The sequence below is a fragment of the Anas acuta genome, chromosome 2 (genome assembly GCF_963932015.1).
Source record: "Anas acuta chromosome 2, bAnaAcu1.1, whole genome shotgun sequence".
In the NCBI taxonomy this organism is placed as follows: Eukaryota; Metazoa; Chordata; class Aves; order Anseriformes; family Anatidae; genus Anas; species Anas acuta.
In genome coordinates, this window is record NC_088980.1 from 47358315 (window position 1) to 47382881 (window position 24567).

General features: G+C 40.2%; 3 protein-coding genes across 6 annotated transcripts; 1 reads left to right on the forward strand and 2 right to left on the reverse strand.

Moving 5' to 3' along the window:
• Positions 1 to 91: 91 nt before the first annotated feature.
• Positions 92 to 6462, reverse strand: LOC137852688 (probable 2-ketogluconate reductase). Of its 3 annotated transcripts, none has more exons than XM_068674677.1 (7): positions 6237 to 6367; positions 5484 to 5728; positions 3502 to 3886; positions 2263 to 2434; positions 1261 to 1436; positions 911 to 1007; positions 92 to 460 (listed from the first exon to the last, which is right to left on the reverse strand). In XM_068674677.1, exons 2-7 carry the CDS (start codon positions 5679 to 5681, stop codon positions 304 to 306), a joined length of 1185 nt encoding a protein of 394 aa, XP_068530778.1. In that variant the 5' UTR covers positions 5682 to 5728; positions 6237 to 6367; the 3' UTR covers positions 92 to 303. The 3 variants fall into 3 exon arrangements, with proteins under 3 accessions (XP_068530778.1, XP_068530777.1, XP_068530779.1); XM_068674676.1 differs by having other exon boundaries at positions 1261 to 1439; XM_068674678.1 differs by lacking the exon at positions 5484 to 5728 and having other exon boundaries at positions 1261 to 1439; positions 6237 to 6462.
• Positions 6463 to 9094: 2632 nt separating this feature from the next.
• Positions 9095 to 19304, forward strand: TXNL4A (thioredoxin like 4A). Of its 2 annotated transcripts, XM_068674682.1 has the most exons (4): positions 9095 to 9412; positions 9571 to 9744; positions 16282 to 16385; positions 17323 to 19304. In XM_068674682.1, the coding sequence occupies exons 2-4, from the start codon at positions 9592 to 9594 to the stop codon at positions 17492 to 17494; spliced, it is 429 nt and encodes a 142-aa protein (XP_068530783.1). In that variant the 5' UTR covers positions 9095 to 9412; positions 9571 to 9591; the 3' UTR covers positions 17495 to 19304. The 2 variants fall into 2 exon arrangements, with proteins under 2 accessions (XP_068530783.1, XP_068530784.1); XM_068674683.1 differs by lacking the exons at positions 9095 to 9412; positions 9571 to 9744 and adding an exon at positions 10685 to 10767.
• On the reverse strand, positions 19073 to 22355 carry HSBP1L1 (heat shock factor binding protein 1 like 1). Its single transcript, XM_068671487.1, has 4 exons — positions 21992 to 22355; positions 21560 to 21619; positions 20355 to 20456; positions 19073 to 19102 (listed from the first exon to the last, which is right to left on the reverse strand). Exons 1-4 carry the CDS (start codon positions 22157 to 22159, stop codon positions 19073 to 19075), a joined length of 360 nt encoding a protein of 119 aa, XP_068527588.1. The 5' UTR covers positions 22160 to 22355.
• Positions 22356 to 24567: the final 2212 nt, after the last annotated feature.

The window sequence follows — 24567 nt, forward strand, 5'->3', positions numbered from 1 at the left end:
TGCACTTGCTTATCATTACTGTACTTGCAAGTACTAGGAACAGCACACGGATACTCATTGAAATAATGAAGATATCAAAGCACATAACTGCTCAGTTTAAAACCTTCAAACAAAATTATCAATTTTTTATTTTTCAGAATTGCAAATGACAATACGGGGTAAGTCGAGTGAGATGACAGCTTTGCAGTATCATGACATCATCAGTGCAGAAACAGTTACTTTTTTAAAAAAAATTAAAAGTGGTACTGTAGGAAATAGTGCCTTCTTATACGTAAGAGATTTAGCAGTGTCATCTGGCCCACATCATTTGGGAAACACTTCACTCGGAATGGGTTGACCATTGAGAACAGCCAGCATATTTGCTATTGCTTCTTCTGCCATCATCTGGACGGCTTGGACTGTTGCAGTTCCAATGTGAGGGGTTATAACGATATTATTTAATTTTAACAAAGGATGATCTCTGCAAGAAACAGAACAAACAGAATGCATTACACATGGAATTTACTCTGTTGCTGTTACATGCCAGTTGTTAAGGACCAAACCGCAGGAAACAGCAATGGCATGTGAAGGTAAAGGTGCCACACACACAGGACAGGCAGAAAACAGTGGGAAGCTCGCTTCCATTTGTTCTTCCTCTGTATTGGTGTTGTTGTCTAGCTTGTCAGTCAGGTTGGCAAAGAACTTCTAGATTTGGGGAGGGGGCACAGTTTGTCATTTACTTGTGATTGTGCAAGATAAACTGAGGTTCTGCTCTTAAACAGTGAGAGACTCCCCATAGAGATCAAGATTATAGAACCATAGAGGCGTTTGGGGTGGGGACAGGCTGCTTTGTTCATCAAGATTATGAGCACACCTTTGCTCACAATTTAAAACATTTCAGATTAACAGAATGGAAAACAGGTTTCTCTACCTTGGCAGAGGCTCAGGGTATGTCACGTCCAGAGCAGCAGCCCTAATGATGTTCTTCTGGAGAGCTTCTACCAATGCATCTTGATCAATAAGTGCACCTGTATTGAAATAATATCTTTCTATCATGACAAGTTAATGAACGCATTTTTGCCGTAGGCAAATGCCGTAGGACCTTTGAACACATGGTATCTGAATTATGGCAAGTCACCGATTTGCATATTTCCAGCTATTTTGTGACTTAAACAACACAGGGATATCACAGACTGACGCTGGAGTGTGGAATGCCAACATAATCAGGTAAAACACAACCTTAACTATGGATCCATAACCAGTTCTGGTAGATATTCCTACCTCGGCCAATGTTTATAAGAGTGGCTGTGGGTTTCATCAGCCCCAGCTCCTTTTTCCCAATCATTTTGTGAGTCTCAGGAGTCAGGTTCACAACCAGCATAACAAAGTCAGATTGTTGCAGCAAGTCTTCCATCTTCTCACAGTAGTGGGCACCAACTGCCAGTTCCTCCTCCTTTCTTCTGAAGGAAAAATGCATACCCAATTTGACACAAATATTTTGAATTGGCTTTAACAATCAATCAGTCGTAACAGAGAACTTGAGCAGCCTAAATATTAAGAGGTCTGAGGCTAGGATAAAGAAAAAGACATTGATAAGAACAGATGGCAGAAGGGAGGGAAGGATGTGGCATAGAAAGACCAACAGGACTGAGGAGTGGTAGGACACTGATGGAGTTACATAAATGTGAAATCAAAGCACATAGGTGATATTAGGTATAGGGGGCTGGATATGCAGAAGGCCCCTGTTTCTTTCTCTCCTGCTTCTGTGCCTATACAGTTGCTGTAGACTCTCTCCTTGCTTGACATGTCAGCTAGGTCTTGTTGTGGAAAAGGAATGAAGGGGAAGAAAAGGAATGAAACTATAAAATGATGTGAAGTTAAGATCCTTGGCATTAGTGTGGTGACTGAACTGTCTGCGCTGAGGAAAGGGGTGACAGCTTGGGGGACAGCCTGGGCTAGGCCAGGGATGTTGCCAGAAGCCTGAGAGAAAATTTTGGCAGGACAGGGTCTGGTTTGCCTGAACTACACCTTAAAAAAGGTTAGCACAACCCTTTCTCCAAAAGTACAAATAGCTAACTAGAGAGGAGTGAGCACAAAGGTGAGGAGGAGGTGCTTCCCAGCAGGAGCAGCAGGGAACTAAAGTGAGGATGTGGAGGCACGGTGATATTTCCTCATGTGGCTTACAAATGCAACAAATGACTGGGAAGAGTGGTGACACAGACCAGAGCTTCCGTCGCTGCCCCCAGACTAATTTAATTACACACAGGAAATAAACATTTTTACCTCTGCTTCCTGTTGTGGTACAGGATCTTCATGTCAAAGGCTCTGGCTCTCTGAGCCACTTTATATCCAATTCTGCCCATCCCGATGATCCCAAGAGTCGCCCTGGAAACTTCAACTCCCAGCCAGTCAACAGCAAAATACTTTGTGTGTGGAGAAATTGCTATCTGGGAGCCTGAATGTAAAAACACGCCGAATGGGTACAAAATAATCATAAATTCAGGTTGGGAATCAGAGGAAAAAAAATATCTCACTGTTACAGCAGAGTTCAGAAACACTGTTTAAAAAATGTCCTAAGTAATTTAAAGATGAATTTTGACCAGTTTATGGACAGGCCTGGATGGTGCCATTCCCTGCAACAGCCAAGAGCGGATCCAGTGACACAGAAGAGCTTCCAGAAGGTGGCATCCTCCTGGGAGGAACTGCTTCCTCAGGAAATTAACCTTTAGTGGCTGGAATATTTTTTCTGAAGATCAAAACTAGCTTCTGGGTTATTTACCACCCCACAAGCATTGACTTCACATTTTTTTAGTAGGGACAAATCTCACCATCTATCTGCTGGACCATAAACCAAAACAGCCGTACTGCTTGAGTGGGGTTGAAAGTACACCGCAGATTCCAGCTCTGCCAGGGATCTCTGTGAGGTTTTATACATCAGACTCGAGGTTCAGCAAGATGCAACAGTGGTAAACATCAAGGGAAAAGAGGAGACACTTCATACTCAGGTATGCAGCAGTGATAACAGAAATTCTGAGTCTCAAGACAGAGGCAATCTCATCTCTGTTGTCTCTCTTGTCTCTACTGACACCTTCCTCCCCCAAAGGGCATTACACAGCAAGGGCATGGGGAGAAAGGATCTACATTTAGGCACGTAACTTAAGGTTGGTGGTGCAGTTCAGAATAACATTATCAAAAGGATTATCATCTGTTCCACTAATAATGCTGGTGCTCAAAATAAAGCCCATAGGTTTAGACAAACTCTTCACAGAAGAGGGAAAAAATGAAGAGCTGTACTTATTCCTGCTCTAGAGATGTAATTGAAACCACGGTCTTACTCTTGTCACTATTGCCTTAAAAAGAAGTGGGACATGAGAAAAGAAGAGGCCTCTGAAAACAGAGTCCTCAGAAAGTTTTTTTCTTGTAAAGGCATCCCCAATATCGATTCTGACAGATCATCTGTAACATAGGAATGTGAGATATGCCAAAGAAATACATAAGATCCAGGAAGATTTAAAATATTACCTTCAACTAGTCTTCTGGCAGAGGCCAGCATCAAGGCCATTCCTATGTCTGCTGTAGAGTCAGCAACGGCATGTGGGGTATTGGTGACTTTCACACCAAAGTTAGAAATCATTTTCAAGTTTAAATGATCCACTCCAACCCCAGAGTTTCCAATTACCTTTAAATTAGGCAAACTTTCTAGAAGTTCCTGGTCAACAGTTGGCCTGCACTCAGACACAAAAACGGATTGGATTTTTTTGCTCATTTCTTTTTTGTTTGCAAGAAACTCCTTCATGGTGATAAGGCAAAAGTGTTTTTTCAAAAGTGCTACAATATTTTCTTGCACACCATAAGTTCCTCCAATATCCAGAATCAAAAGACCCGGCAACTCCTGTTCTGACATGGCCTACAATAGAGGAATAGGAGAAATACACTGCTGTTTAGTAGAACATCCTTAAAACAGTGACGGTATATCAATCGTTTCAATTCACATCTGTAAAATAGGAAGGTAATGGAACCTAATACTCCTTTTAATAATACAGAATAAATCTACTATCACGTGATACTAGCATGTTCTTACATTAGAAATGTTCCAGTATCTTCATTAAGTGCTGGATTAGGCTGTAACACCAAGGAATATCCACCCCGTTGGATCTAAATCCAGTTTAATTTCTACAAGGTGCTCTTAAATAGTTTCATTTTAGTCCTGAATTCATACTGATTTCATACAAATCTGGTAGCTTCTCAGTCTTATTCACAAGTTCATTATATGAACAGTGGTATGAAACTTCTGCTAGAAAATTGCTGAAAGTTTCCGTCTATTGATTACAGCTGGTGAAGTTGTAGGTAGTGTAGGGAGGCACTGGGGCTCAGACATGTCTGACAAACATCTGTCTTCAATGGCTTGGGTCTAAAAAATTTGCACAATGAAGGATCATCGTTGGACAACTGCTACACTGCTTGCCTTCAGTGTTTTAAATATCTTCACCTAAACTTACCTCCTGCAAAATTTAGCAGTAAAAGTCAATCTTTTGCACACCCGTGCCTACATGCTGAACCACTGGGGAAGAGCACTAAAGGTGACAGTGTAAGTCCCACTGATAACAGTCCTTGATACTAGAATTTTTCACTTTCCCAGAAATTTTTGAGACCAGTCTTGCCTGCAACAGACCATGCAAATATATTGTATCCTGCAACCATACAGCAAAAAAATATTGAGTTCTTAAATATATCTCATCTATTTCTTGCCAGCTGAAGTCTTTTGAAATCAGCCAGCCCAACATGGTTGTGAAAATTGTCCAAATTTCCCCAGCTGTAGTCTGCATATTTATTAGAGTATTACACAATATGGCCTTAGAAGAAGAAATTAGATTCATTCTCCAGAAATGACCCATAAAATAAAAGACAAGATTTAATGTCATATTGTGACAGCGTTATCCAGCTTTGTGATGCTACTGAAGAAGCTTAATCAGACTGGGTGGCAACTAAATCTTCTGCAGTTACATCATGGAAAACTCTTTAGGTACTGGACATGATCACTTGGCTGGCAGATGCCACTAGAGCAGGATTGTATTATGCCATTTGCTTTCATCGCCATTTCCTCCTCTGGTATAATACACCACTCATGATGGTCATAGTCAAACCCACGTTTATTTTAGAAGCACCTTCTAAATTTTGGAAAAGTTTAGACTCATGGGGAAGCCACAGTACAACACATCAAGAGCTGATTTAGCTTTAAACAAAGCATGATTCTATGATTCTATGATCTTGTTCACACAAAACAGGCTAAGTCACATATAATTACTCTGCTCATTACTGTGGATATGCTGAGTAAGCCACAGTTTCAGCCACGTTTGACGTGGACGGGAACAGACTGCAGCCTTGGTTCAAGAACTGGGCTTCTGCAAGTACCAAGTACAATATTAAGAAATTATATTGATAGCAGTACTGTAAATACATTTAAGGAAATCTTGCAGAGGGAAAGGGGCTCTCCAGATACTAACCTTGGTCTGAGGAGCACTTAGTGATCTTCCTCCAGCACTACCTGCACCTGTCTTGTACCTCTGTCTGTATGCCACACTTCTGTGAGGGCGGTGTCCATGTGAAGCAATAACTGGATGAATACCTTTATAAGCCAAATTTGGCTGGCCAGCCATCAAGTGAATAGATTTTAACAGATTGAATGCTTTGCTCCTGAGCATAATTATTCAGATATAAGATGTCTTGTCCAGTGTGCTAAATGTAACACCTGTTAAGCATATGACAATTTTGGTTTTGGACTAGTATCATCTGCAGTAGTGCTGACTTTTTTTTTTTTTTTTTTTAAGCTGTCTCTCCACTCATTTTCTATTTATATAAAATTATCTGCTTTCATGTATCTATACATCCATAACCAGATATAACATATTGTTATAATGTATGTGCACTGATATCAAGTTCAGGTCCTTGCACTGCAGAAAAAAAACCTCTGAATATGTGACTGATTGAGACAAATAGGCAAGTAAACAGGACTACTTGTAGTTATTAACTTCAGTGTCACTGTTTTCTTACGCTAGCCTTATTTCTATTTCGGAGCTTGACTTGCTGCTTACTTTCAGATTCATTGACTGTCACTGCTCACTGACTTTATTTAGCCGAATCGTAGCAAAACAAACCTCCACATTTTTTACTCTCTCTGCTTTCAATTGAAATTAACAGTGTATTTTACCCAGAATAAATTCCCCCCACTTACTTATCTACAGAAGAAAACTAATTACCTTGATAACCACCAAATAATTAATCTGGACCCGTTCCTTTCTGACGATGTTTTCTTTACAGCTAAATCTCGCGGCTCCCGGAGGAAGCAAACCCGAGCGATTTCCTGGTACTTGCAACACGCAGCCTCTAGCCCCCTCTGCCACCTCCGTGCCAGGGCCAATAGCTGCGTGCAGGTCCATTCCGCCAGCAGGGGCACGTCCTCCCACGGAAATTTCAGCCCCTGGCTGCTACATACGCTTGCTTAACTCTTGCTCTGCCTGGTTTTGTCTGGAGGATATATCTATCTGGTACAGTCTCTGAACACTTCCAGAGAAAACCACGACATCCGGCAGAAAACTGACACAGCCTGGCCCCCGGGTGGGAGATCACCGCTAGCTTCTGTGAGGCCATATGAAACAAGAGTGCCCTTATCTGAAATGAACCTAACTTCTCTCAGTTTTGAAACTTAATTTTCTAGAAAGGACATCCCTTCTGATACTGTAGAACAAGCACTTTTGGATACTTTTTTTTTTTTTTTTTTTTTTTTTTTTGAGAGAGAGAAAGAGAGAGTTTTGCAACTCTGTGGAAAATAATTTGGTACAAATTCCACCTACCCTTCTAGGACTATTCTCCAAAGCACGAGTTCAGGTTTGTGTAGATTGTGTTGAAAATATGCATTTCATTTCTCCTTGCCTGCTGCAAGCTAACCTTTTGAAAGAGTTCACATATACATGTATATATGACTTTCAGGAAGATAGCCCTGAGATGCCTTCTCTCGAATATCAACTCAGTTCTTTCGAAACCTAATGCTGGCAATGCAATTGTCCTGGTTTCACTACTGATAACTTCAACCTAAATATTTACCCAGTATGTTCAGGTACCAACCTTTTGGTCGTGGGAGACTGTGGTGGTTTTACTCAGATGGGCAGCCAAGCTCCACCACAACCGCTCTCTCATTCCCCCTCCTCAAAGGGAAAGGGGGAGAAAATATGATGAGAAGGGCTCAAGGGTTGAGACAAGGACAGGGAGATCGCTCAACAATTATTGTAACGCACAAAACAGACTCAGCATAGGGAGATTAATATAATTTATTACTGTTATAAATGAAGTCTCAACTCAATCTGAATTTAGTAATATTTATAAAAGGAATATTTATAAAAGGCAAGTAAACAGTGTTGGGTGTGCAGGGAGTCTATGCTCCACCAACACGCACACACAAACATCAAACATTCTAAATATACAGAACATTGCTTTTACATACTAAACCCGAGTATGCCTATACGTATGTACAATCAGAAAAGGTAACAATCCTTTAAGTTCCATGACTTAACAGTCTCCATTTTCCATTCCTTTTCTTGATTACATACAAGTCTCCATTTTCCATTCTTTTTGAACAATATGTCTCGCTTTAAGTTGTCAAGCAACTCGGTCTTCGGGCCTTATGTATCCCGTTCTTCCCAGATCGAAGAAAAGCATATCCATCTCCTTTTCAGGGCCAATAGGCCTGGGTCAAAAGGCACGTTCAGGTAACCAGGGGGCGTAACAGCAAAGGCCTGCGATGGCTGTAGCAGCAGAGGGGCCGATGGCGTAGCAGTCGGATCAGTAAAGGAGCCCGCAGCTCCCTCACTGTCTGGCAAACCACACGTTTCTGAATGTGGTCCCACATGGCTCTTTAAGGCCTCAGAGACTGCTCGCCAGGTGCTGAGCAATCCCACTGCAACCTTGTCGTTTTTAGTTGCAGAGTCCCACACCTTGACCTCAGTTTGGTCCCATATTTCAGGCTCATAAACTGTCCAATTGTTAATAAGGAGAATAAACTGTAAGGCTACCAGGACAGTCTTTGTTCCTAAGGACCTATGACTCCCCATAATGCACAACTGCTTACCAGTGAGGGGCAGTTGTGTGCTGGGTCCGCTTCTCTCAGCTTGAGCTTCCCAGCTCTGGTGTGCCTGTTTCCAGCAACTTTCAGTACGAGCTTCTCTGAGCAGTTTGCTGAGTTTGGCCGAACCCATCTTCATGAGGCGATCAATGTGCCCGTTCCTGTCCTGGTCTCCATTCTGGTCACCTGTTCCTTTTCATTCCTTCTTTCTGCTTCTTTATCGATGACATAACTTCATTATATCGTGTTGCCTTTTTTATCTTGAGGGCAGGCTCCCCTCTTATTCCCTTCTCCCCACAGCAGTCCTTTTCAAAAACAACTTTTCATTGGTCAAACAACTTTGCCTATAACAACAACGGCAAACACCCAGAAACTTCCACGCCTCAGCGGCTGGAGAACAAGCAACCCAGTGGGAGGCTGTACTGATATGTACAGTACGTGGCACTTCACGGTGAGGGTGGTGGAGCACTGGAGCTGCCCAGGGAGGTTGTGGAGTCTCCTTCTCTGGAGATATTCGAGGTCTGTCTGGTCTACCTGGCCCTTGAAAGATGGGGCAGCTTCTGGATTCTTCTTGCAGAGGGCAACCCCTGCAGACCCCCACTACCAAAACCTTGCCATGTAAACTCAATACAAAAGAGACAGGGCATAAGGTACTTAGATATGAGTACTAGCAGGAGCAGGGCACTGCAGCTTCCAAGGGCAGGATCAGCTTGTGGTATAAAATATATGGGAAAGAAACACAGAAAATATATATATGCTGTTGTGATCCATGTGGTTAAGATCTGTATTTTCACCCAGCATTCAAACCACAATTATCACTAGCTCAATCATTATTTTTTTTTATTTGTCACAGGTTTATTTGTTTATATGGTCACAGGTGAATGTCCTGAGCAAACAATCCATAACCAGAAAACACATGCTGCTCTCCGTGTTGCAGTACCTCCTTGACCAAATCCAATGGAGGCACAAGAAGTTTTTAAGACCCATAAAGTGGAAATTAGAAGCAGAAATTGGGAGAAGGCTGAGGTGACCTCCATGTTACTGGGCTGCGCCAGGCACCTCAGCACGGCTCCACACCCCTCGTGAGAGGGGGGAACGGCTGTGGATGTGTCTGTGTGTCAGCACAGCCTGCCCAAGCGCCGGGACCGAGCACCTCCACGCAGCAGAGACACCCCCACAGCAGCCATCCCCCACCTCGGCCCGGAAGCACACGTTTATCAGCAGGGCGCCGGGCAGCGCTGCCTTTTCTCGTCATTTCCCCTGCCTGCAGGCAGCGCTTGTGCCGCCCGGTCCCGCCGAGAGAAGGACGCCCACGGGGTGAGGGAGCCGGGGAAGGGCTGGGGGGGGGCCCCGCGGGTGCTCTGGAGGCGGCGGGCGGGATCCGCTGCCGGTGGCCGCAGCCGGAGGGCTGTGGGGGGGCTGCCCTGGGTCGGGGAGCCCCTCTCAGCTCTCGGGTGGTCGCTGTCGTCCCTCAGGCCGGTCGCCTTCCCGTCAAGATGTCGTACATGCTACCGCACCTACACAACGGCTGGCAGGTGGACCAAGCCATCCTGTCAGAAGAGGACCGTGTGGTGGTCATCCGCTTCGGGCACGACTGGGACCCCACGTGCATGAAGATGGACGAGGTGCTGTACAGCATCGCCGAGAAGGTAAACCCGCAGCTGCACCGCGGGGGGGTTTAAGTGGCCTATGCTGAATCTGAGGTGGATTGCAATTTGGTTTGTAATTTGGTTTCCGGAGAGGTATTCCTGCAGGAGGAGGTAGCAGTGGAGCTGTTGGGCTTGGTAGTAGGACTGTCATGACTGTAGGTAACACAGCGCTATCGCTTCACAGAGTACGTCGTAACTTCAGGCTTCCATTAAAAGTTACATTCATATTGACGCTTAAAAATGGTAAAATCCTGGTCAATTAACGACTAGTGTTAATTAATATATCAGTGGAAATAGATGGCGCTCTCTTGAGATGCAACGGCTGAAATCAACTTTAGGAGCAAGATGCTGAAGCTGTTTTCAGACAGAAACTGAATGCCTGCTGACAGCTGGTTTCTTGCTCAAGAAAAGGACATTGAAGAAAAATTAGACTGTGTTTACATACTTTAAAAGGCAAATCAGACCTGATCGGGTATTTAGTAAAGGTTTTGCACGGTGATACATGTAGAAAACAGCTCTTCTCTAACTGAATCACACAGAAAGCAAGCAAGAAATCTGAATTGGAAGTGGTTACAATTAAACTTGGGATTCAGCTGTTTTCATGTCAAATTATGTGTAGTCCATAACTTACACATAGATCTTCTAGTGGTATTCTCCTTTCTATTCTAATGGTGTTGTTAAATAGATGTGCTTCTGTCTCTAAAATCCCTATGTTAAGTATCTATGTCTGTAGTGAAATGTTAAGACGTGATAGAGTACCGTAAGGAGTTGTGACATGGTTTAACTTCGACATTTTTGTGTTTAATGTGGTGGGAGTGTCTGAGAGCACTTTTAGTATTTACTTTTGGCAGGATGCTTGGCAATCTAGCAGACATTTTGGCAGTTAGGGGTGATGGGGGGATGAAAGAACAATGTAACTTGTTATTTAAAAATCTCCCTCTGCAGAATTGGCAGATTAAAGGGGGAGATCCTTCCTCATCCTCTTGCTTACAAGCCATATTCGGATCTCTGCTGTTTTAAAGAGTGAGTAAATGTTCAATTGTACAGGTGTTTATACAGAGAATAATACAGAATGTTAAGATGCTGTAATTACATGCCACATTTGAAGAAAACACAGCCATATTTTTCTCTTTTTTTTGCTTTTGTTTTACATTTTGGGTAGCAGTAATATTATCTATACTTTAAAATATGAAATCAGGTGGGCTGTTTTGCTGGGTTTTATTTTTATTTTTGAATCCTTTTGGGGAAAAGAAACCAGAACACCATATGAAAATTCAAAGCAGATTATTTTCCCTGAAATGTATTCCACTTATAGTTAAACTATAATATTTTTTTTCAGTGTTAAACATGAAAAAGGGCAAGGTTTCAAAGAGTTTCAAAACAAAACATTTTAAGATGTTGGATGTTTTGGTTGAAACCTAGACAAAACAAAAATCTAAGAACTTGAGTTTCACCAAATTCCCGTGGAACACTTTTTTTTTTTTTTTTAAGAGAAGGCTCAAAATTGCAAAAGCCCATTCTTTGCAATAATTTGCTTTGGCTGCTAAATTTATTACCTTTTCTTTAAACTAATATACAAATCCTGCCCTGGTTTGAAACCAAGTCACTTCAATGAATACATTATATTGGGTGAGTGCTGCATTAGGGAAGATTGTTCAAATGTCTTGCACTTACTTAACCATAATCAGAAGTGTGAACAGCTGTGGCTTTTGCTCAAACATTAGTTGTACTTCTGCCTTTCTGTTAAAGTTAGAGGAAAATGGGGAGTGGGGGGAGAAGAAAAGAAGAGGAGGAAAAAATAAAACCCAAAACATTGGCATTATAGTTACTGGTGTTTATCATTGAGCAAAGCTGATCCATTTACTTTAGCCTATGTTTTTCAAAATTGTTAGCTCTATGCATTGCATTTAGTAGTATAATGTCTTTCTCTTCTACCATATAAAATTAATACCTAAACTTACAGCATAGTTGGAATGAGAAAATTGTCTAATGACAATGCAGACCTTCAAGTTTCTACTTAACAGTGTTTGCAGCCTCTTTCAGTTCAGTAGTGCAAGTCTGCTACGCTTCTTCAACTTGAATCAATTGTTTCGAAAGCTATTCTCATTTCCTCTTCGCCCTCCCCTCTGTGATTTCTTTGTCCATGGGACATCTAAACATGCAAATAAAAGTCTAGAAACTTTTTAGGAAGATACTAGTTCTTGACTCAGATTTCTTCAGGTATTTCCTGTATGCATTTTGGGCCACAAGCGAAGAGAAATTTCTTCTTATTTCTTCAAGAGAGTTGAAATTATAACAAAAAATGCCTTTACCTCCGCCAGAAATGCAAAGAAAACTAATGTGATTCTTGCAATTCTTCCTAGTCATTGGTCGTTCTGTGGCATTCTGATGTTGTAGGCATGCATTAAATTTATTTGAATGATATTGTTAATGAAATTTTGCAGGAGAAATGATATTTATTTTATCTGGCATATGATTTTTCCCGTGTTTGCATTTTTTTATTTACCAGCTAAGTGTGAGACAGGATCTACAGAATCTGTATATTAAGTTCAGCTATATCTGATGTTAAGTGTCCTATATATTCCTCTGCTTTATAGTCTTGAGGCACTCCATTTACAGATTAAATAGTAGTCCACTGAAACAGACACAGTTCTGCAAAGTATTAAAATACTGGCCTGTAACTATGGTGAGGGAGTAATATACTTTTGTTTCTGTGTATATTTGTTGAATAACGTAGATTAATATGTGAAACTACTGTAATTAAGGGGAAAAAATCAAAACCAAACCTCAATCTATGAAAATAAGTTTTGATGAAATTTTTTACCTGTGTTGCTGTCTGGCTTTTTATCCCATTCTCTCCTGTCCCCACAGAGAGCAGCTACAATGGTACAGTGGTCTTGTCAAAGTTTTGAATTGAAAGACGGATAAAGGATGTCATAAATAAATACACCTACACGTTCTCTATCTTGTTTTTCTGTTGGTTTTTATCTTCAGGTGTTGAGAAAGCGGTACTGTTTGAAAGAAGGTGGATCTAGTATAGTTTATTTATTTATTTTTTTTCCAGAAAGAAGCAAACTTACTATATTGCAGTGTGTGTTACAAGGTTAAGTACTTTCACAGTAAACTTGGGTTGTTACATGTTCAGCTTCTAAAATGCTACAGGATTTTTGCACACTGCACAGCAATTTTTTTGTTTAAATTTGGTACCTTAATGTGGAGTCTGAATTGTTACAACTTTAGCTGCTTTTACAGTGCGGTTTGCTTCCTCAGAGCTGTGTTTAATTCTTGCTCTGAGGTCCCGGTATCGTATCTGTAGTTAAAACTTAAGTCAGAAAGAACTTCTAAGCAGCTGCTGCCTTGAAATGATTGCAAAGCTTGTTCTGCCTTGAAGTGATAGCAAAGGGATGTAGTTTTGAACTGACAACACTCTGGAACAAGGATTCATGTTGCGATGGATGAGGAGAAAATAAGATATACGGAACAAGTCTCCATATATTTAATAGCTCAAGTATAGATGAACTCCTGCTTCTGTGCCAGCTTGAATCCAGAAAGACTTGAATTGCTTTTCCTTAAAATGAAGCCTAGGTTAACCAAGTCTTACAAAATAGAGCTGGCTCTATAGGAAGGCAGCTCAGATGCTCTGTACTACTGTTTTTGTTCCAATACGGTAGCTGAGATAGTAAGCACTCCTTCAGGCTGTAAAGCTGGTCAGTACAGTGTAACGAGACATTTGAGTAGTTCTGCAGGGCTCGTCTCTAAATAGTGTTGAAATAAAATGCCTCTCAGTGACAAGCCTGCTCAGTCTGGCATGCCACTGAACAGTAGATACTATGGCCACTGTGGTGCTTTACTGCATCACCCTTTCCATTTTTAGCCTCTTACCTATCTCTTTCTCTATTTCATTCTTAGGCCTGAATGCAAACCTTCTGTTCCATATATTGTAGGGTTCTGTGGCAAGGCCCATGTTATGGGTAAATTTGGCAGCCAGTGCCCAAATACAGAACAAAATACGTCCTTTTGCAAGGCAGTTGGAAGCTAAGTGGCTTCAGAGGGGTAAATGCTTTAAACTAGTATCTTTTCATTGTGGTGCTTGATTCTAGTCATCAGTTCTGAAATTAAGAAACAGCAGGGAAAAATGCAATTTTTAAACCTCTGAATTAAAATTTAAGTCTTCTTTGAGGTCTGCTTTAGATGTCATAAAAGGTTTTGAGCAAGCCATTTTGTGTCATCATTTCCACTTCTTTAAAGTGAGTAGCTTTGATTCTTTTATTTACATGTAGGAGAGAAGGGAGATTCAGTTAATGTCTGAGATACTTGGATTATGTTGGTAACTTGCATATATGCTGTGCAAAGGTGATTCAGATGAAACAGTCCTCTTGAGTGATTTTTAGTTAATAATTTTAAAGTATCCGAGTTTCAGAAAATAAGATAATACATTCTTTAATTCTGGTTCTTTTTTGTAAAATCTTAAGCTGCTGGGGCTCGTTAATAGTGACAAGTATTTCTGGTTCTGAAGCAGCTTGACTAAATTAAATGTATATAATATAAAATGAACAACAAAACTTAAAGTTATAGTATTATGTGAAATACAAAGTTCTTGGAAGTAAAATTTTAGTTTAAGACCTGTATTAATACTTGATTTAACTTAAAACCATTTTCTCATCTCCAAATTAAAGACAATTGTCCGAAGATTGTTTAGCTTGTAAGAATTGCCAAATTCTTGTGTTGTTGCAGAAATTTCCAAGCACAGTAAAGCTGTACTGCTGATGCTAATAATATCAGTAGGATGGAAGGAGAAATAATAGGAGAAAAATAAAATAGGCTCTTTGGGTTACTTTTTTAAACCTGTGTTTTGCCTCCTAAGGCTAACCAGAGAGTAACTTCAGTCAATTCTCAATAAAATTGTTCATTTTGAACATTCTCTTAAGTTTCTTAGAAATATTTAATGTAAAAGTGAAATGAGAATGAATAATCAATTCAGAGAATGTTTAATCTGAGTAATTTGGGTAACTTGGGGTCATTTGGGGTTTTTAAGGCTTTACCTTTTGACTGGTCTGGAACATTTTTTAAATGGGGTGCTTTCATTAGATTATTGGTATAATCTAAGATTATAAATGGCTCCATAATAGCACAATAAAAACTATTTAAATGGTGCTTCAGCCCAGAAGAGATTTGACTTCCTTTCGCTACTTATTTTCAAAATATTTTTGAAAATAATACTAAAATTTAAAAATTTTCATTTTTAATGTGTGGTTGTTTTTTATAATGCAGAAACTGTTTTGAAGTCTGACAAAATTTATTTACTATGTGCTGCTGTTTTTTGTTATGAATGAGCATCTTCACACTTTCTCAACTGAGGTGTTTGCTAGGATGTTTAAGTACAGGATACACTGTACATAAGATTTTTTTCATGCAGTCTAATCCTGTTTCCTGGGCTAAAATAAAACACCTTTACATCAACCAGAAATTACACTTACCATAGAACTTCCAGACGCTTGACAGCAAAGGTAGTAAGTAAGAAAGCACTTTGAAGCAGTAAGATTGTCACAAATCTTAGACCAGTTACACTTCAGGCGTTGCATAGTCAAATGGGAAGGATGAAGGTGGTGTTTGTATGTAAGGATGGAGGTAGAGTGCATCCATGGAATAGTGCATGAATATGTGATTATATACCTTGAAGGTCTGTGTAATCTAGATGCCTGCAGTCATGTATTTAATTTATGGGTATGTATTAACTTCTGATGTACCTTCACATGTATAAACTAAGTTTAGAAACTAAGGCCTAAGGCTTCCTTATGGTCAAACGTGCTCTGAATAGAAAACAAAAACATGACAGTTTTCATTCAGGAATTAAGACATTCACTGTGAAATTAAAGGGGAAGAATCTGGAAATTCTGGAAAATGAAAACCTATCTTAACCAGAATTGCCTAAAGAACAGCTTCTCATCAGGGTAATTTTTCATAATCAATTAAAATTTCAGTCTCCTGTTTTCAGCTTTACTACTGTCAAAAACATTAGTTTTTATTACTAAATTATCAGTTTTATTTTCATTTAATGAGCCCAGTTCAATTAAATAGTTTAGAGAAAATATGCTTGGAGGTAGGCACCAAGACATTTTAGGTGATTAATTTTCTGAAGTGTGTAAGCAGCTGACAACAGAGGTAAAATGTATAAATGGGTAAAATGTGTCAGCAGTTCTTTTTTTTAAAGTTACTTATTTAGAGCTGCGCATGTCACTGTAAGGTCACAGCTGTATACAAAAGCTTATTTCTCTGGATGTTCATTTAGCATAGTCAATTTCCATTTGAAACTGGATGTGAAATTACCATATTGGCTGTATGTAAGGGTATGTTCCATGTGATTGGTCCTTGTGCATTTAAAAAGAATGACAAGACTGTTTTCTGTGATTTCCTGACAGTATTTTGTAAAAATAAATGTTGCAATTAGGAAAGTCTAGGTCTTTTAATCACTAATATAATTAATCAAAGGCTTGTTAATATATATTGCTTTTGTATTTCCTGTTTTCTTTTGCTTAGGTGAAAAACTTCGCTGTTATTTATCTTGTGGATATCACTGAAGTACCAGACTTCAACAAGATGTATGAGTTGTACGATCCCTGTACAGTCATGTTTTTCTTCAGGTACATGATGGTTTTTAAAATATAAGTCAACTGTGAATGTGTTCTTAGTACAGTGCCTCAGTAGAACTATAGATCATTTCTAAATGCATATCTGCATGCTCTAGAAAAGAACAAACTCTTCATCAGAGTATAGTGATAGGAAAAGGGGTAATGGCTTAAACTGAAATGTAGATTTAGATTAGACGTAGGAAGAATTTGTTACTGGGAGGGTAGTGAGGGTTTGGAACTTCTTGCCCAGAAGAGTTGTGGATGCCCCATCCCTGGAGATGTTCAAGGTCAGGTTGGATGGGGCTTTGAGCAACCTGCTCCAGTGGAAGGTGTCCCCGCCTGTCACGGGGGGGGTTTGAAATAGGTGATCCTTAAGGTACTTTCCAACTCAAACCATTCTAATATTATATGACTGAATAGGCAAATGACTTGTTTGCCAATTAGCATAGTAACAGTATTTTGATGATAAAGAACAAATTAGTGATAGTGAAAACTGTTTTTATTATGCTTTGGGTATAGTTGTAACTAAAAAAAAATAATTATAGAATGCTGCAGTAATACAGGAGTCAACCTTGTCAAACTTGCTCTAAAGATATACCCAAAGTACTAAAATTTTTCGAGCCATGGCACCTACTTTGATAAGTGTGGGATTCTTGTGTTAGATGGTAGTGGGAAAGAAATACAAATAAAGAGGAATATACTGAAGAGCAATTGCATTGAGTAGCATTCTTGATGTGGGAGCATGTTTGCAATCTTTGTTTTAGCTTTAGGAATAGGCAATAAAATGTCACTTTGAGGGTGGCAGGAGCGGGTACTTTGACACCTACTATAACCTCATTGTTATAAGGCTTCTTTTGAATCCTACAAAGCATTCTTATGAGGGATAGATAAAGTTTCTTTTTGAATTATAACTCTATTAACCTGTTTGGTTTCTTCTCTCCCTGTAAAGGAACAAGCACATCATGATTGATTTAGGTACAGGTAATAACAACAAGATCAACTGGGCAATGGAAGATAAGCAAGAGATGATTGACATTATAGAAACTGTTTATAGAGGAGCCCGAAAAGGTCGAGGCTTGGTGGTATCGCCAAAAGATTATTCCACTAAATACAGATACTGACACGTCTTTGGGGCAGCCTTTTCTTTTAGCCCTGCATCTACTGAAATTTATTATTGTGTTTGTGCGTACTATATATATGTCTATTTAAAACAAAAATAAACAAAACAAAAAAAAACAACCCCACAAATTGTTCAACTTTGAGCATATTTGAATTATTTAAAAGCTTTGAATTTTGTTTTAAAAAGGTAGAAGTCAAATCCTGGAACTGTCTGACTGCAGTAATACTGTAGCTGTTTTTTTGTTGTTGTTTTTTTTTTTGACTTTTACTCTGTGTTGACCTTTTGGTATGATGCATTTTTGTACACAAAAAGCCTGTTTGTAGAAAAACATTTCAATTGTCTTTGCTTGCTTTTGTTACATAAGTATCTGGGAAAATTATAGTGTAGCTTTTTTAAGAAGAATAAAACGAGGTCCACTGATTTGCCTTAACGTTCTTTAAAGTTGAGAAAGAAAACAAATGTAATTGGATGCAAAATCATAATATTGAAGATAAAGGCTTGTCACCTTTTTGTGGATTTTCTTGCATAGTGTCTTGGTCTTTTGTATCCAGTAACAAAAGGGAATATACTAAGGTGCATTTGTTAATATTTAACAAAGCTAAATAAAAACATCTTCAGTGATCCCCCACCCCTCAATCAACTTAATAAAGTTGTGATGGTGGAATTTCCGTTTTCATGGTGATTATGTATGCTAGTCATTTCAAATACATCATATTAGATTCTGTTCCAAAGGGTAGTTGCAATTCTGGACCTGGTTGCATAGTCAATGCTTAAAGAAAGGACGAACTGTGCTTTCTCTAGAGCTGAATTTGTCTAATGGTAGAGCGAAGTGTTTATATACTCATGAAACTTGGATTGGATTCCACTGTGGTATGGCTTTTGAAGTTTCCATGCATGTTTCTGGTAACTTCTGTTCCACAGTAATGGAGTCACTGTCGGTTCGTTATTTGCTTTTTGTTACTGCTCTTTGTTTGTTTTTTAAACTGATACATGAATATTTAGAGAATTAATGAAAAGCAAGCCAGACTGCAAGAAATGAGGTACGTGTGTTTTGAATCCAGTTTGTCACAAAATGAAGTGTTCAAAATGGAATTTATATTTCTGTTGTCCATTCTTAACAGAAAAGTAAATACTATTCAAACTACTTCAAAGGTTCTATCATACTAGCTTAGTATACAATGTTAAAGAATGGAATTCAGTCTAGTTATTCTTAGAGTTGCTTCCATGAACCTAAATTGAAAACTTACTCTGTTTGTTACTGTCTAAGCACACAAAATTCATTAATGACTCAGTTGCATATTCTGTATTGCCAGTTGTTTACAGGCTTATCCATAGAGATAGAGTTTTTATACTTTGTCTTCCCAGTGATTGCAAAGCTGATCTACAGTGTGATCTCAATCCGTGTGATTGATTTAGCAAGATGTTGTAATATGGTTAGGCCATACCTATTTTGGTACTCAGATGATAAACCAGTTCAACAAACTAGTCTAGTGGATGGCAGCTTTGGTACAGTTGGGTACATTTTCTAATGTGAAGAATTTGAGCATCAAAATGGCACATGCAAGTTGAAAAAGTATTGTCATAGAAGGAGCTTGTTATTCTGAGAACACTTAAGAATACAACAAAGAAACATGATGAAAATTTTAATATTAAATGAAATTCACTTTCTACATTGAAAAAGTTTGTGACTGGTAAGCTTGCTGTACAGGATAGTTTTGTATCCATAATATTGCTTTTGCCTCCCCTGAAATGAGTGGTTCATTACCCATTACAGGAATTACAGTTTGGATGAATAAACCCAGCTTCTGTCATGGCATGGTGCAAGTGTGTTGGTTTCCACTGGTACATTTTGTGATTGATTGCAAGCAATGACGCATTCCCTGATTCAGTGCAGTGCTGTTCTCCCTTTATCTTTCTTGATCACATCCTCATTTCAGTGCTGCAAAGAAACAGTGAATAAGTAGGTTAGTGGTTTAATTATTCATGAATGTGATTCAGCATAAAATAAGATCTCTATACAGTTAAACACATCTTCATGAGACTCTTTCCATATTTGTAAAAACAATTTCACAGCTTATCACCAGGAAAAAGGCAAGATAAATAGATACTGAAATTACTTCAACATATTTACAGACATTTCTGTCTTTCACTGCATAAGCAATCTCAGTTGGTTTAATCAGTAAAGCCTCCAACAACAGGAAGAAGGCAACATCATCGTGTACAGAACTCTAAAATGATGCTGAGATAAATACCAAAAGACACCAGCCAAGGCGTACATCTGGGGGGATTGTCTGTAACAGACAGCAATATAAAATCTAACATGCAGCCCACCTACTCATACTACCAAGTATTTGACAACAATGTTGTTGTTAACTTCCTCGTTAACTTCCACCTCGCATTTTACTGCTGCAAAGAATACATTATTGCTCTGTTCTGGGCAAGGTGTTTATGAGGTGTGCTCTGAGTCATGCTGGGAAGCTGTAGCAGGTTTAAAAGAGGTGTACATAAATTTATGCCACAGAGAGTCCTCAGCCACCTCTGTTAGCATACTTGAGAGACAGGACTAGTGGACAGGGGTGCTTTAAGCCACACACATTTTCTTACAAATATACAGCCTCAGTTTACATATTTTGGATTAGTTTGCACAACAAGCTATAGTTTGGGTTCTTCTGCAAAAGTGGTAGCATTTTTTGGCTCTTGTGGAAAAACAAATCCAAGGTAATTTTAAACATTTTAAATACATTCCCAGTATATATTAAAATCCAAGTAAATACATAAACACTACTTTCATGCTAGATGCTGCCCATATTTCAAAACTGAGTAGAAATACATATAATACAGGAAAAGTAAAGTTTCTTTACTCTTGACTCTTCATCGGTATTCTCTATCCCAGCCTCTGTCATTAGGTCAGCAACGTGCTTCTCAAGGTCATCAATGCGCTCGCCCATTTCTTCCAGTAAGAAGTTAAAGATAACTAAGAAATGTGAATGATATGATTGTATTTTTTTAATCTATGAGAAAAATACAGAGCTTTCTTCCAGATGCCTCAGCCTTTTACTTACTCATGTTCAACATTAATGCAAGGTGAAGCTCACAGGTGTAGCACAAGGCTGTATTATAACAAGACAATCCTACTTTCTCTTGAAACAGGGAAGCATTCTAGTTCTAAATGTTATCACATGCTTTCCTGTCTGCCTGTGAGTGAACTAGAGTATCTTCTGTGTAAAAGATTGTTTTCTGTCCAAGGAACTATTTTAGGTAATGCCATATGGTCAATGTAAATAATCAAGATATAACTGCTGTTAAACATTTATTTTTCTTCTTTATACTAAAGATGCAACTTCCTGAAAGTGGGGAGTTTCAGAAGAGTAAAATGTGTTGAGTTTGTAGTTTCAGAAAGCAGAGACAGATCCTGTTAACCACATCTAAGGAGAAAGCTCAGTGACCCTTCATGTCTTGTTTCCTTTATCTGTGCTTACCTTCCCATACACAGGAGCCTAACAGAGTTGTTTCTAACCCACCAACACGCAGTGTTATGCTAATTTAAATGCATTTTTGAAGATGTCTCTTTTTTTAAATGTACCTTCAGAATAGTTGCACATAATTTGTCCTGTACTTTACTTGAAAGCTAGAATTGATGTACAGAGACTAGCTCACTGGGACTGATCTGGCCTTCAAGAAAACCTTTTTAGGATTTCCTTAGTAAAGGGAAAAAAGAAACAGGGTACAGTTCAGCTGTCTTTATATCACAGGTGTCTAACTACATCAATCACATCTTAATTTGATATTCTGAAGAAGAAGCACATCCTGATTTTAAAAAGATCGACAACAACGACAACAAAAACAACAAGACTTTACATCTATTTGTTAATGAAGGGAAGGGAAGGGAAGGGAAGGGAAGGGAAGGGAAGGGAAGGGAAGGGAAGGGAAGGGAAGGGAAGGGAAGGGAAGGGAAGGGAAGGGAAGGGAAGGGAAGCCTAAGCCTTTGGAGGAGCTACACCTCCAGAAGTTACAAAACTTGGCTCACAGAGCTAGTAACCCAGATTAAAAAGAGGATATTTCTCAGCGTTATCTTTTCAGTCAGAGCTTCAAAATTCTCCTGCAGCTGACACAGCAGGCTCTCCGCCTAGGAAAAAAAGAAACGACGAGATAAAAAGCAGGAGGGTCCCAGCAAGGACAGCAGGGGGTCAGCCCTCACACAGCCGCGGCTCTCGCTCCCTTCCTCCCTCCCTCCCTCGGCCGGCCTCCAGCCGCAATCCCCATACCTCCCCGGCTCCCCGAAGGGAAAGCCGCTCTCCCCGTGGCCTTTTTGCCTTCTTTTTCCATCCTATTCCTCCAGGGCAGCCTCTCCGCTGCGGGCAGGGGGGGGCCCGCTGAGGCCGCCCCAATACGAGGCAGGCGCCTGACGGGGGGGCACCCAGCCCGGCCGGGCTTTCCTCGGAGCATCCCCGACCCGCTTTAGCCCCAAGCCCCCCGCAGGATCCAGCCCCGAGCTCACCAGCTGCGGGAGGGCCCTCGCGCCCGGCGGCTCGGCGGCCGCCATCGCTCGCGGTGCCGCCTCCCCTCCCCGCCAGGTGAGCGCCCCGCCGGGGCCGGGCCGGGCCGGGCCGCGTCGCTGCCTGCCCGCCTGCGGGGGGCTGCAGGGAGCAGGTTTTGTCCAAGACATTGATTTATTTGTAAGGTGTTAGGGGTAGAGCTGGTGATTCCTCACCCCTTTCTTCACCGTAAAACTTGAGAGGTATGGCAAGGCTGGAAAAAATGGTCTCATAAGCGTTTATGTTACAAAACAACTATTTCTATTATGTCACAAAATAACTATTTCTGGTTAAAAAATCATTAAATTTTGTCTACCTGTAATTTTGTCTATCTGTGATATTCCTTTTTTTTTTTTTTTTTTTTTTTAAGTTGTCATTTGTAAGTTTGTTTCCTTTTTCCTTGTAATTAGTTTTGTAATACAGACTGGCCCAAATACCAGTGCTCTTTGAAGCTTGTTGCACCAGGACTTCTAAGCAGGCAGGACCAAAGGCATGGAGGAGAATTGCGTGCTGCCTCCTAGCAGCCCAGCTAACACATAGGTCACCCGTGGTTTTCAACTTCGCAGCACAAAACCCTCCCGGACTATCTATTGCAAAGGTGTCTTACTGTAAGTAGAGTATTCCAGGTGCTGTAACTGTTGCCTGATGCAAATGAAGAGGTTTTCAACTTACAGTGCCTGTATAATTAGAATATTACTGTTGGGCAATAGCTTTCCTTAGTCTGTTTTTCACAGATGTGCCAAATACGTAACAGTGCTTTCCTACATAATAATTCTCTCTGCTGAGCTAGTAACCTGAAATGCTGGGAGGATTATCTTTTGTAAGTCTACCAGTCGGTATCTTTCTTAATAAACATAATTGTTTTCCCTTTTGACTTTATCCTGCCTGATTTAGGAGGGAGAGGTAATCCCTGTGGTGAGATTCTGGCATCAAAACAAATCTCCCCTTTGCTACCTGCTTCCCATTATCACGGCATCTCCCCTGTACATCCTTATCTTCCTATTCTTGCAGATTCTTCTCCTTGCCTTTCTTGTTGTAGAAAGAAAAATCAAGCAAGTTTTTCAGAGTTTGAGTAATCTACCAGTATCCCACTGCTCTAGAAGGCTTCCAGATAAAACAATGTGAACAATAAATCTATGTTGATATTCTTTGCATTTGTACGTAGCAAGACACTGTATCCACATAGCTTTTTCATTCTGTTGCATAAATAATAAGAAACAATTTTTGTTTCTTACATGTTTATTAGTTGCTAATAGATCTCCCTTCCCTTAGGAGCAGATAGTAGAGCTGTACTGCTTTTCCATTTTTACTCCTGATAACAACAATAGTCTTGCTGGTTTTCCCACTTGCCAGAACAACTACGTAAGCTTCCCTCTTATGCAGCTGCATTTTCCCCTTGAGGCAGTTGAAAAGGTTCTGGCTCCTTGGGTCAAGCTATCTTGAATAAAGGCATAGAGTCCTGTTTGTGGTGAAGAGCTTGCAGATGTACAGAAACATCTGGAAGTATGGAGGATTCATCATACAAACAACAAGCATGTGAGAATTGCACTAAATCTCTGTAGCACAACGTTTTAGCAATGGCTAGGTGGGGTCTAGAGGGGAAGACATATGAGGAGTGGCTGAGGTGCCTTGGTTTGTCCAGCCCTGAGCAGAGCAGGCTGAGGGGAGGCCTCATGGCGGCCTGCAGCTCCCTCATGAGGGGAGCGGAGGGGCAGGCGCTGAGCTCTGCTCTCTGGGGACAGCGACAGGACCCGAGGGAACGGCATGGAGCTGGGACAGGGGAGGGTCAGGCTGGGGGTTAGGGAAAGGGTCTGCATCCAGAGGGTGGTCAGGCACTGGGACAGGCTCCCCAGGAATGCGGTCATGGCACCGAGCCTGTCAGAGTTCAAGAAGTGTTTGGACAACGCTCTCAGACACATGATGGTCGGTCCTGTGTGGAGCCAGGAGCTGGACTCGATGATCCTCATGGGTCCCTTCCAATTCAGGATATTCTGTGACTCTGAAACATGTAGCTGTGTATGGCTAATACAAAGCTGTTTTTATTTAGTAGAATTAAAAAGTGTTTATAAATCAAAAAAAAAAATGGTTGTGGAAAAGATCCAAAGTTCAGCAAACCTAAGGACAGAGGGGACAAACAGAGGACAAACAGTTTTGCTTAGCAAAGAATTTATTTTTATTTAAAATAGCATTCTCAGCTTGGCCCTGTTATCCACTGTTCTCTCCCTCCTTAAAGGGCTTAGCTTCTCAGAGTTGATCTGTTACATTCATTTCCAGGGTTTGAAATCCAGCAATGTAAATGAACCATATTTTAAAAACAGTTGTCCATGTTAGGAGTGCATTCATGGGCTAACAGAACCTGAGCAAAAATCTTTTTATTTTTTTATTGGTTTCAAAGGCATAGGTTTAGATGAGAACCAATAAACAGCCAGTGCTGCTACTATTTATGAGTATTTACTCCGATAAGTAAAGAACAATTCATTTATTAAAAGGGAAGTTGATGTTGGTAATGAATACAAAAACAGATCTTGAGGGGGGCAGA